Source organism: Stomoxys calcitrans, chromosome 2, assembly GCF_963082655.1.
Source record: "Stomoxys calcitrans chromosome 2, idStoCalc2.1, whole genome shotgun sequence".
NCBI classification, from domain to species: domain Eukaryota; kingdom Metazoa; phylum Arthropoda; class Insecta; order Diptera; family Muscidae; genus Stomoxys; species Stomoxys calcitrans.
In genome coordinates, this window is record NC_081553.1 from 158,488,028 (window position 1) to 158,501,401 (window position 13,374).

The following is a 13,374-nucleotide window of genomic DNA, read 5'->3' on the forward strand; positions in this document are numbered from 1 at the left end:
GTGGTACATTAACACTTTCTTCTTAAACTTTCTTGATAAATATTCTCCCACTTGCTGTGTGTCATGTAGCATCGGATTCGACAAGCCAAGAAAACTTCTTATTTTTGCAAAATTAAAAAAAAAATCTTCGCTCTTGGATGACTGGATCCCTTTTCTTCAGCCGAATTGATTAGTATTCTTTCCGAAATTTACCTTACTTTTCCAGTTTTTATACTTTATACAGTTCTTCTTTTGATGTCTTGACTTCTTACAGAAATAGCATACACTACTATTACCAGCCACTGCTTACGAAACGAAATCACCTCGTCACTGGTAGCGTGTTACCGTCTTTCGTATTCTGCAATAACTCTTTGTTGCATAAAAGCGAATGTTCCTCTTCCTTCTTGCGGGATTCTAAGGATGTAATGAGAGTGTCGCATCCTTCGAGCAAGCTACTCAAAAGCTTAGCAGCACACCATTTATCCGACTAACTTTCTTCACCAACAACCCGTAGTTTCGTAAATAAATCATTCTTTGCATTTATGTGAGCAACTGCATCACCTCCTTCTTGAAGTTTTAAGCTACATGTGTCAAGAGTCTTCAGCATGAAGGGTGGCGGACTAATAAGGCGATTATCTTTTGCTTTGGTATGGGACGGTTTTCCTGATTTGGAATGAAATTACCTTTGTGTTCCTCCATCCCGCAGGTATATATGACATTCTGATACAAGTAGAGTATATCCCCCTAGTCTATCAGACACAACTTATAATTCAACCGGTGATACATCATCGGGGCCTGGCGGCTTAAAGGAGTCGATACTTCTTATCGCCCAAAAGATTTTCGACTCAGACACAATTTCCCCAATAACCTCTGACGAATGCATATCAGTGACAACCTCTTCTAGAGCCACGTTATTCGTTGGAGAGTTTCCCAGAAAATGTATGTCAACGAGTAGTTCTAGTGTTTCCTCACTACACATTGTCCATGCATTCTCTGACTTCTGTATATATCCCACCGTAATAGGACTGGTGGATCGCATCTTTCTTAGCCTAGAGGCCTCAGATGTATACTCCACGGAGCAGCAGAACTCTACCCAGGATTTGTTCTGAGCCTTTCTCAGTTCGCCCTTGTGTTTTCTTAGCTCAGGCTTATAGACGTCCCAATCGTGTTGTACCCTTGTAGCTTTCGCTATGTTTAAAAGTTTTCTACAGGCTTTCCTTCGACTAACCAGTTCTGGGATTCACTATAGCGGCCTCTGTTTGCCTCTTGGTTTGGAACTGGGGCATGCAGACACAAGGCAGTCATTCAGGGCCATCGTGATCCGTTTGACCACAATGTCTATATTCTCCGTAGTTTCCACTTCCATTTCTGGTATAGAAGGAATAGTCGCGCGGAAATGTGTGCCGAAATCTATCCCAATCCGCCTTTTCTCTGTTTAGCCGAGGGACCACTTTTGCAGCATCCTCTCCAATTCGGAAAGTAATATAACGATGATTGGAGAAACTGTTGTCATCCAACACTTACCAGTCGCATATCCTTCCGCTTATATCCTCGGATAAAAAGGTAACATCTAGTAGTTCCTATTCCTGGTAATAAAAGCCGGTTTATTCCCTTTTTACAAATCGCCAAATTGCAAATTATAATATATTCAATAAGCAGCTCACCCATTTCGTTGACATCCGAACTTCCCCATATCTGGTGATGTGAATTAGCATCACTTCCTACAATGAGGCTCTTGTTCCCTACAGAAGCGGTTTCAATCAGCAACTTAAGGCTTGAAGGCGGCATTTTTGAATCGTGTGCCATATAGGAAAGCCAGCCAGTAATGAGACTTGTTTATTTCAAGATTGGCTACTTCTGAATCTTCAGTGCTTAGTGACGGAAGAAGGAAAACATTTAGACTACTCTTTGCAAGAATATAGGCTCTGTGTTTCTCATTCCCCGTACCCTTGAGTAGTTTAAATCCCGGAATTCCTAGTCTATGAACCATTCCTCCGCACACCCATGGCTCCTGAATAACAACCACGTCAAATCCTCCTACCATCAGAAGGCCTTAAGTGCCGCCGTAGCGGCCTTACAATGATGGAGTTTTATCTGAAGAAACCGCACCATAGTCAGGATTCAGAATTTCCATCACTGTTGGGTTAGCCTCCTCTTTTGAGCCAGCCAGGAGTTGATCCTCACAAGATTCGTTCGATCTTGTCATGATGGGTTTACTTACGCATCCAGGGGCAGTGGAACCACTCTTCCGCAGGTTCCGACGCCTTCCTCTCCTGTTCCGATCGTGACAGGGGGACTTACAGCCTCCTGCAATCATCCAGACTTTAAAGATGAGGTCGATAGTTTCTCACACAAGTGTGCATTGGCTAACCCCAACGCTTCTATACACCTTCAGTTTCAACTATGGTGCGGTTTCTACAAATAAATCTCCATCATTGTAAGTCCGCTTCAGCGGCACTTAAGGTCCTTCTGATGACAGGATAATTTGACATGGTTCTTATTCAGGAGCCGTGGGTGTGCAGAGGATTAGTTCGTAGACTAGAAATTCCTGGATTTAAACTACACAAGGGTACGGGGAATGGGAGACACAATGGCTGTATTCTTGCAAAGATTAGTCTAAATGTTTTTCTTCTTCCGTCGCTAAGCACTGAAGATACAGTAGTAGCCAGCTTTGAAAGCTTTTAGTTGCTGGTTGAATCCGCTTCTGCAGGGAAAAAGAGCCTCATTGTAGGAAGTGATACTAATGCACATAACCAAATATAGGAAAGTTAGGAAATAAACGAAAGTGATGAGCTGCTTATCGAATATATTATAAGTTGCAACTTATATATATAGCGATTTGTAATAAAGAGTATAAACCCTCCTTTATTACCAGGAACAGGCTGGAGATTCTAGATGTTACTTTTGTATCGGCAGATCTAAGCGGGAAGGATATGTGACTGGGAAGTGTTGGATGACCACAGCTTCTCTGATCATCGGTATATTAGTTTCAGACTTGGGGGAAATACTGTAGAAGTGATCCCTCGGCTAAACAGAAGAAAGGCGGATTGGGATAGATTTCGGCACACATTCTGCGCGTCTATTCCTTCTACACCAAAAATGGAAGTGGAAACTGCGAAGGATATAGACATAATGGTCAAGCGGATCACGATGTCCCTGAATGACTCGCTTGTGTCAGCATGTTCTAGTGCCAAACCAAGGGGCAAACAGAGCCCGCTATGGTGGATCCCGGAACTGGTTAGTCAAAGGAAAGCCTGTAAAAAACTCTTAAACAGTACGAAAGTGACGCACTATGAGCAATTTTGTCCAACACCACATACGGCTACTCTATATACTCGCCCAACATCCTTTGATGTTGTATGAACTTTCTAAATAAAAGCCATCTTAACGAGATATATACTAGCACTACGACTTCCTATAGCACGTTGCTATAAAATCACTAGTATGTTCCTACACATTTACGCATCGAAGTGCGCGTCAAGGAAAAGAACTGTTTCGCTTGATGGTTTGGAAGGAACTCAATTTATTGTAATTAGAAACAAACCTCAAAACCTAATGCATACTAAAAATCCAACAATCTATACAATGCTTAATAACAACAATGCAAAACACATGCAGCCTTTTTCCACAGACAGGGTATTTCACACAGTCAACTAAGTACCTGCATTAAGGCTAGTACAACGTTTTTTTGGGGAAAAATTTCCCTAAATCGTTCTTTCGGTGTTTTGACAAGGTTACCACGTTTGATTTGTTTGGGTTTCTTTGGCCAAAATGTTGTCATTTACATATAAAAATTAATATGGCAACAATCAATTTAACAGCTGTTCATGGGTGTTTATGCCAAAATACCATAAACAAATCCTCATACCTAAATCCCTAAAACTTCGTTCAAAAAAAAAATCCCCAAATACAATTAATATATCTAAGACGTTGCCACAAGTTTATGCTACAACGGCTGTAGCAACAACTTAACGAATAATTTTGACAATCGTACTAAGACGACTTCCGATAGAATTTCGTTAGCATACCTTCTTGTTCACTTGCAACCGTTGTACTGGTAAGACTACGAAAATAAATCCCCTTAAATCAATCCAATCCTAATTCGTTTCAATTTTCCTATTTCTTGTCTTCCATATTGCACTGGAGCAACCAAGTCTCATCTACTCTAACCATTTGAGATTTTGAATTGTTTTCGGCTCATGTGATGTCTCATTTCTCCTCCAAGTAGACTTCAGCTGTTCCATCTCAACAGTTGGTCCTTCGAACCGGATACCTACGTATATTTGGAGACATTTGCTCTTGGGAGACACTCACTGGGATTTCCTACTCCAATCCAAATCTCTACACTACTCATCATCTCAACAGGTTAGTTTACATTTCTTGTTGTACTCCCATTCAGTTGCGAATATAGTGCGAAAGTGATCTTTAACAAGTGTTTTTACGGCAAAATTATTTTGCGTTAATTTGGTGAAAAAGCGCGCCAAAAATACTACAAGTTCCAATAAATCGAATACCAGCCAAAACACATATATTCCTGTCCATATATGATGATCCAACGACAGTTCCGTTTGGTCCAGCTATAACTATAAGCTCGAGTGGAAATAACCAAGGAAATATAAATTAATTTGCTGCCCAACGCATAATTAAACTCCAACATTAAAGAGGGAATACCCATTAAAAGGCATATAGAAACAAGTGGATAGTGGTGTCCAAGATCTACAGTGAGTTTTTTCATATTTTTTTTGGTTAATATAATTCCCTTTGAAAAAAACCACGTGTGATACAACAGTCAAAGAGTTCCCTTCAAATTCGCCATAAGGGGATAGTATTAGCACCGTCCGTCCGTCCATTAAATGCGGTTTCTTTTGTTTCTTTACTATACATGTGTTATCCACCAAGAGTGCGGGGATCGATGTTAAAACATCCCAGCACAATAGATTGCTGTTGTAATGCTTCCCACTCGTATATTATTATGCTATGAGAATCGACCTTCTCTTTGAGTGTAATCGAAGGTACATATCTTCTACCTTTTACTTACATGTTCTCTTGAGTGATCATAGCAGTGGGAGTGTTGGAACAGGTTCCTAGTTACAAGTGTGTAAGCGGCTCTTTTATGTCTCCCCATTTTTTGTCGACATAACCTCGCCCCCCACTCACTTCGGTTGCTCTACTGATTTTTTGTATGCGGTATTCTGATAGAGTTGCCGAAATATCTTATTGACACCTATTAATTTATTATCCTGAGGAACGTTGGAAGATATTTTTTATGCGAGGCTGTGAGATCTTCTTTGGGTTCATTGTAAAAAAAAAAAAAAAAAAAAAAAAACTCCGTGACATGCACTTGCGTTGGTCTTAGAGGATTTTTATTAGATTGACATCAAAACTGTTCTTTACTGGGGAAATGCCCTGAGACACAGATTGAATGGTTAGAGACCCCGTAGTACAATTTGCTATTTTCGTTCTAGTATATAAACTCGAAGTTGTCCATTTCCCATCGAATTTGCACAATCCGTGAACGATTTAAGAAGAAAAGTTATTTGGCATCCCTGCCTTCTTTTGCATGCGGGTGGTCTCACTCAATTTATCTCGTCTCATTTAATTTGTTGACGCCCCCACCTTATGGAGCTAACTCTCTGTTTGCCGCAGCCGTGTACCTTGCCGAGAGAGAGAAAGAGTTTGGTGTTCTATTTAGTCCCATTTTGTTTCCCTGGTTCTCTGAATAGGGAAGAAAAGAAAAGATAGGTCAACGACCTCGTCAGCTGTTTGCTTGCTTTCACCTCAATTGGAATTTTATGAATTTAGCACGTAATCCCAGCGAACCCTGTGAAAGTATAGAGACGGAATATACGATTTCAGCGCTATATACCTGAAAGTTTTCGATAGCTGAATCCTTTGAGTTATTTTTTAAATATAATATCATATATTTCTTTAAATTTTATTTATTTTTTATATTTTTTGTTTTTTTATCTACATTTTTTATTGATTGCTATTGCTAAAAGTGAGTTCGTTCCGAAGCATTTTATTATGTCATATATTTTATTAAAATTCGATACATTTCAAGAGACTGAAATTTCTAAAATATTTTTCCATTTGTATTTGTTGTTTAAATAACTATTTTTCTTCACTCGGTTGAAATTATTTTCTCAGTTTTTCAATATATTCTGAATTGAATCTTCTCAGCTTTCTAACTTTTTAACTTAAATTTTTCGTGCTATAAACCCAATTTCCATTAAATATTTATCTAGTTTAAAATCGAATATTTATTTTTGCTGTATGCTTCTTTTATCGTTAAATTATCTAATCTTTTGAGTATATAGTGTGTCCAGTGTTGCTAATATTGGCAGGACAGCAGCTTCTAGAAGTACTTTGAGGAATTTGCTAAATTTATTGCCTTGTGCCAGTATTCGCTAAAGATTTAAATTTCCATAATTGATTCTGTCCGATAATTACACTTTCCAAATTTGCATACGCAGTTCGGGTTCAATATGTCATTGGACAAATTTATCCGGTTGGCTGATAACCTTGTCGTCTTCGAGGCGAGCTTGAATGACAAGGACTTCCCTATGACATCTGTTCATTCGCTAGAGGTTCACAAGGAAGAGTTGACCTCAATTTGGGAGAGGCTCAGGTATTCATATGAGCAATGTCTGTCTGATATGGCTAGTGAGGAACAGGAAGACGATGAGGGTAAGACGGATGATTTGGAATTGGGTACCGTGCGACACAAATATACCAGTGCCTATGTCACTTACTGTCGTTGTAATACACGACTCCGTGAGCTTATCGAAGAGCTCTCTGCCCCAATTCAGGCTCCTAGATCGGAGACGACGTCAGGTTTTGGTTTCAAGCTGCCGCCATGTGAAATTCCCATTTTCGATGGTAATTACTCATCGTGGCCCACTTTCCGGGATATATTCGAGGCAGTTTGTATTAGAAATCCAAGGTTGAGTTCAGTGGAGAGACTTTTTCACTTGAGCCAGAAGACGAGGGGTGAAGCGAACGACATTGTGGGTAAAGTGCCTCTGACGAATGAGAATTTCAAGGTGGCATGGGCAAACCTCTGTTCGCGATACGAGAACAGGAGGGTCCTAATAAATATTCAATTGAAGAGACTTTTCGGACTTACTGTCATTACGGATGAAACGGCAGTGGCACTCAAGGCTTTGCAGAGGGATATTAATTCTTGCATCGAATTGTTGAGACTCTACGAGGTAGAGGTGGAGGAGTGGGATGCAATATTCATTTTCATATGTTCCAATTGCTTACCTAACTCGACACTTACATTGTGGGAGCAGACCTTATGTGATAAGACCATAATTCCGAAGTGGTCAAAATTGGATAAGTTTCTGACGGACCGACATAGGACACTTGAATCCGTGTCTGAGATAAGGCGACAATCTGATTCGGTTGCTTCTACTTCTAGGCAGAATCAGAGAGGGCCTTCAAGGCCCACTGGGGTGCGAAATGGTGGTAATGTCTGTGCATTTCAAACTAAGGTCGGTACTGGCAAATGTCATCTTTGCCCCAAAGAGTCCCACGTCATTCGCAAATGTCCGAAGTTCTTGCAGATGTCTCAGAGTCAGAGATACGATGCGATAAAGAAAAATAATTTATGCATAAATTGTTTTTCGAAGGTCCATACCCTTAGAAATTGCACTAGCAAATTCTCCTGCTACAAGTGCAATAAGAAGCACAACACACTCCTCCATAAGGAGGGTTTGCCTTCGAATTCATCCACACATAGTTCAACCCCACCTCCAAGTCCTAGTAACTCATCCCAGCCAGGCACTTCGAATTCAATACAGTCCACTGAATCTTCTTCAGGTAATATCATCCAGTCATGTTTTTCATCGAATTCTAGGGGTGTTTTATTGGGCACGGCCCTGGTTACTGTATGCCATGGGGGTCTGGAGTTCGCCGCGAGGGCTTTGGTCGATTCGGGTTCTGAGGGCACTCTCATATCCGAGAGACTTTTTAATGTTATGGGACTTCCGTTCAGGCGCACAAGTGCCCAGATTTCTGGCTTGAATAACTCCATTTCAGCGTCTGTGCGAAAAGAATGTACGTTTACTCTACGTTCTACTTTAAACGGTGAGTTCGAGCTATCGGCGTCGGCTTTGGTAGTGCCCCACCTAGCGGGTGGTCTACCATCAAGGACTTTGGATCCGGGACTACTTTCTTCCCTTCCTGATATTCCTCTTGCAGACCCATATTTCTTCCGGAGTTCTAAGGTGGACTTGTTATTGGGTGGAGATCTGCTTCCTTCGATAATGCTATCAGGAATTCGGAGTCCGGTTTGTGGCTCCTTGATGGCACAGGAGACAGTGTTTGGCTGGATTCTCACAGGTCCGGTACCTGTCCAGTCAACGGGCTCCTTTTCCACTATTGTTTCGTATTTCTGTGAAATCTCTTTAGATAAAGAGATTTCACGTTTTTGGGAGGTGGAGGAACTTCCCCGGAGGAGATTCTTGTCTCCCTCGGATCAATTTTGTGAGGATCTATTCCTTCGTACCACCACACGTTCTGACGATGGTCGATACGTGGTTTCTCTTCCCTTTAAGGAGGAATTTCCGAGTAAGGTCCACATTGGGGAATCCAGAAATGGTTCCATGGCACAATTTTATAAGAATGAAGCCCGGCTTCTTCGAACTCCCGAGTTCAAGGCGGAATATGACGATGTCCTTGAAGAATATGTTCGCCTTGATCATATGAGGATGGTTCCCCCTCCCTGTTCTAGGGATTCCACAAGGTTTTATTATCTTCCCCACCATGCGGTTATAAAACCAGAAAGTACGACTACGAAGGTGAGAGTCGTATTTAATGCTTCATCCTCCACTTCCAATGGGACGAGTCTTAATGACGTTCTATATCCGGGGCCGGTTCTACAGAAGGATCTTACTATCCTGATTTTGAAATGGAGATTTTTTCAATTTGTATTCAATGGCGACATCTCGAAGATGTATCGCCAGATTCTTGTGAATCCATCGCACGCTTCATTTCAACGTATTCTTTTCCGGAGAAGTCCAGATCTACCTATCCAGGATTATGAGCTTAGGACAGTTACATTCGGTGTTAACTGTGCCCCTTATTTGGCAATCCGAACGCTTCTGCAATTAGCAGAAGACGTTCAATCCATTTATCCTCTCGCAAGCGATATACTTCGCAATTCAATGTACGTGGATGATGCTTTGGTAGGAGCACATTCGGTTTCAGATGCTATTGGCGCACGGCTTCAGCTTGTTCAGGCTTTGAAATCAGCAGGTTTTCAGATGCGAAAGTGGACCTCGAATTCCAGAGACATTTTATCCGACATTCCTTCCGAGGATCTACTACGCGATGATTTCCTTCAGTTTGATGATCGGAGCACCGCCAAGACGTTGGGCATTCGCTGGAATGCGATGTCTGACTGTTTTTACTTTTCCATACAGCCATTTCCGGCTACAAATGCCTTTTCTAAACGCGAGGTTCTATCCCAAATCTCCAAACTTTTCGACCCAGCAGGATGGCTTTCGCCATGCATTATTATTGCAAAAATAATTATGCAACAAATCTGGATGGAAAAGACTGACTGGGACGAAATTATTTCTCCATCGACTCTGTCCCAATGGAGGTTGTTTCAGGACAATTATCTGTTAATCAACCAGATAAGAGTTCCTCGGTGGTTCCAATATATTCCGAATTCTAAGATCCAATTCCATGGGTTCTGCGATGCCTCTGAAAAGGCATATGCAGCTGTTCTTTACGTTCGTATTGAGGTGAACGATTCCATTGCCACCAATCTGGTGTTATCCAAGACCAGAGTTGCGCCAATCAAAACCCTTTCTATCCCACGCTTAGAATTGTGTGGTGCAGCATTACTCGCCGATATGATTGACGGCATTATACCCCAGTTGAATGTCGATTCGTATTCTATATACTGTTGGACGGACTCCACAATCGTGCTTTCGTGGCTGTCCAAACCTCCATGCTATTGGGCGACGTTTGTGGCCAATCGGGTATCCAAAATTGTCGAGGTTATTAGTCCTTCCAATTGGAGTCATGTGACCTCCGAATGTAACCCAGCCGATTTGGCAAGCAGGGGTGTATATCCTAGGGATCTGCTTGAAAGCCGATTATGGTGGAAGGGGCCGCAGTGGCTGATGGAATCATGCGATTCATGGCCCGTGACGGGCCATGTGCCCTCAGAGATTATTGAGATCGAGAGGAAATCTCTGAAGGTTAATTTTACCTATTTTAACCACTTTGAGGATATTCTAGACAGATTTTCTTCTTTCTCTAGAGCCTTACGAGTCGTGTCATACATATACCGTTTTTATTTTAGGACACACTCGAAGTACCGCTCAGATTTTCGTGCTGATTCCAGAGTTTTATCAAATTCCGAGGTAACAATGACTCGGGACCGATTGATTGCCATGAGTCAGAAGGCATTCTATCCAAGGGAATACTTGTCCTTGTCATTAAAAAATCCCATTTTGAAATCAAGTTCGCTTTTGAATTTAAATCCATTTTGCGATTCTGAAGGTGTTTTACGGATTTGTGGTCGGCTTACTTCTTCTCCATTCTTAACGTATAATGAAAGACATCCGGTTATACTGCCATATAATTGTCAATTCTCCCGTCTATTGGTTCGTTTTGTCCACGAAATTTCCCTCCATGGCGGCAATCAACTGGTTCTAAGGTTGATCCGTATGCAGTATTGGATTCCAAAAGTTAAGAACTTGATAAAGACGGTTATAAACAAATGTAAGCCTTGTATCCTCTATAGGCGTAGATGTCAGACCCAACTCATGTCAGCTCTCCCTCCAGAGAGAGCTGAAATTTCACGTCCATTTGTTCACACAGGCCTGGACTTTGCCGGACCATTCGACATTAAATATTATGGAGGAAGAGGTTGCCGCATGACCAAGGGTTATGTATGTGTGTTTGTCTGCTTTTCCACCAAGGCAATACACCTTGAAGCCACTTCAGACCTCTCCACATCTGCCTTTCTAGCTGCCTTCAGTCGTTTCATTGCTCGTAGGGGATGTCCCTTACACATTCATTCTGATAACGGCACAACGTTTGTTGGCGCCTCGAGATCCTTGGCTAAGGAATTTATCCGATCTTCCCAAGAAGCAATCCTATCGGGCTATGCCCACCAGAATATATCCTGGCATTTTATTCCACCTGGGGCCCCCCATATGGGAGGCCTTTGGGAAGCTGGAGTAAAAAGTTTTAAACTTCACTTCCGGAAAGTTGCTGGAAACGTAAAATACACTTTCGAGGAATTCCAAACGCTTTTGTCCAAAATAGAATCTTGCCTCAATTCTCGTCCACTGTCGCCTATGTCCCAAAGTCCATCCGACTTTGACGCTCTTACGCCAGGACACTTTCTTATAGGTTCGCCCATTTTGGCACCTATAGATCCGAATGTTCGTGAAGCTCCTATGTCTTTGCTAAATCGTTGGCAGAGACTCCAATCAATTCATCAGCACTTTTGTGCCCGATGGAAAGATGAGTATTTAAAAGAGCTTCATAAACGCCACAAGTGGCAACGGCCGACAGAGAATTTAGAAGAAAACATGTTGGTAGTCGTAAGAGACGAAAACACACCGCCAAACACTTGGCGTCTAGGCAGGATTTCGAAGATATATTTTGGTAGCGATCGTAGAGTCCGCGTTGCCGATGTAGTCACTGAAAAGGGCGTTATTACAAGACCGATTACAAAATTGGTTATCCTTCCATCGGAAAGCACTTAAGATCACTTTACGCTCTTCCTACTCCGATTTCAAGGATTCAACTTACCAGAAATTATATCTACACATACCTTATAGTTCATTATGCGCAATAACGGAAAGAAAAATAAACAAGATAAGTTCAAAGGAAATCGACAGTTTATGTGCAGAATCTGCCGCCATCCACATGCTCTAAGAAAATGCCGACGTTTCCTTGGCCTTAATATAACGCAAAGAAGAGACATCGTGAAGAAATATGGTTATTGTGAAAATTGTTTGGCTCACAGCCACTCAGATGGGGCCTGCTTCACGAAGACCGGTTGCAGGATTTGCCATAAAAACCACCACACTCTTCTTCATGCTCATCCTAGAATTCAGGCCAGAAAACCTTTACCAGATACGCCTACTACAAAGCCGTCCACATCTAAGATGGCTTGCGACACGCAGGCAAAAGGCACCTCGCAATCCTCCACATCTACCAATGAGACATCTTTGACATCCATACTCAAACAAGATGCTATTACGCTGCTACCAACCATCATTGCCAAGGTCGATACGAAAAACGGAAGAAGCATTGTGAGATGTTTATTGGATTCTGGTGCAAGAACAAGCTGTATCTCTTCAAAAACTGTAGATAAGCTTAATTTGATGACACTAGCACTAGATGAAGAAACCATTTGTCCAATAACGTTGTTATCCATTCACGACGAAAATGTGAGCATCAAAACAGTCCTCAAAATGACCAATAGAGTGACCATATCCACCCCAAGTAACTCCATATCCAAATCCATAAGACAGAAATTCCATAACTTCATATTGGCTGATGTTGAATTCTTCAAACCAGCTCCAATAGACATCATATTCGGTGTCGACATATACGCCAAAATATTAAGCGAAGGAATTCTTTGTCGGTCGGGACTCCCAACGGCACAGAATACCATTTTTGGGTGGTCTATCTATGGTCTTTGCTCCAAATAATTTCCTATGAATTTCTATCCGATACGCCAATTTATCCAAATATTACACATTTTTCGCACTATCATTGGAAGTACAAATAAGAACATGTAAACTACCAACTGAAAATTTATCTATATATACATATATATATATATATATATATATATATATATATATATATATATTCATATTTATATTACCTAGTCTCATAAGCACTTTAATGAAATATCCTTGAATTGAATATGAATTTTTGAATTTAAAGCATAACTGAATTTTTTTACAAATAGAAAATTATAATATGATAGGAAGCATCTGAAGTACGATTGTAGCCTCATTTTTTATTGCAGCCGTACTGCAAGGCGGGCGGCATGTTTATGCCAAAATACCATAAACAAATCCTCATACCTAAATCCCTAAAACTTCGTTCAAAAAAAAAATCCCCAAATACAATTAATATATCTAAGACGTTGCCACAAGTTTATGCTACAACGGCTGTAGCAACAACTTAACGAATAATTTTGACAATCGTACTAAGACGACTTCCGATAGAATTTCGTTAGCATACCTTCTTGTTCACTTGCAACCGTTGTACTGGTAAGACTACGAAAATAAATCCCCTTAAATCAATCCAATCCTAATTCGTTTCAATTTTCCTATTTCTTGTCTTCCATATTGCACTGGAGCAACCAAGTCTCATCTACTCTAACCATTTGAGATTTTGAAT

The 13,374-nt window shown here is 41.1% G+C and overlaps 1 protein-coding gene across 1 annotated transcript; it reads left to right on the forward strand.

Annotated features, from left to right (window-relative positions):
- The first annotated feature begins 4,276 nt into the window (after positions 1 to 4,276).
- Positions 4,277 to 12,671, forward strand: LOC131994786 (uncharacterized). The gene is made up of 2 exons (XM_059361669.1): positions 4,277 to 4,344; positions 11,793 to 12,671. Exon 2 carries the CDS (start codon positions 11,799 to 11,801, stop codon positions 12,669 to 12,671), a length of 873 nt encoding a protein of 290 aa, XP_059217652.1. The 5' UTR covers positions 4,277 to 4,344; positions 11,793 to 11,798.
- The last annotated feature ends 703 nt before the right edge of the window (positions 12,672 to 13,374 follow it).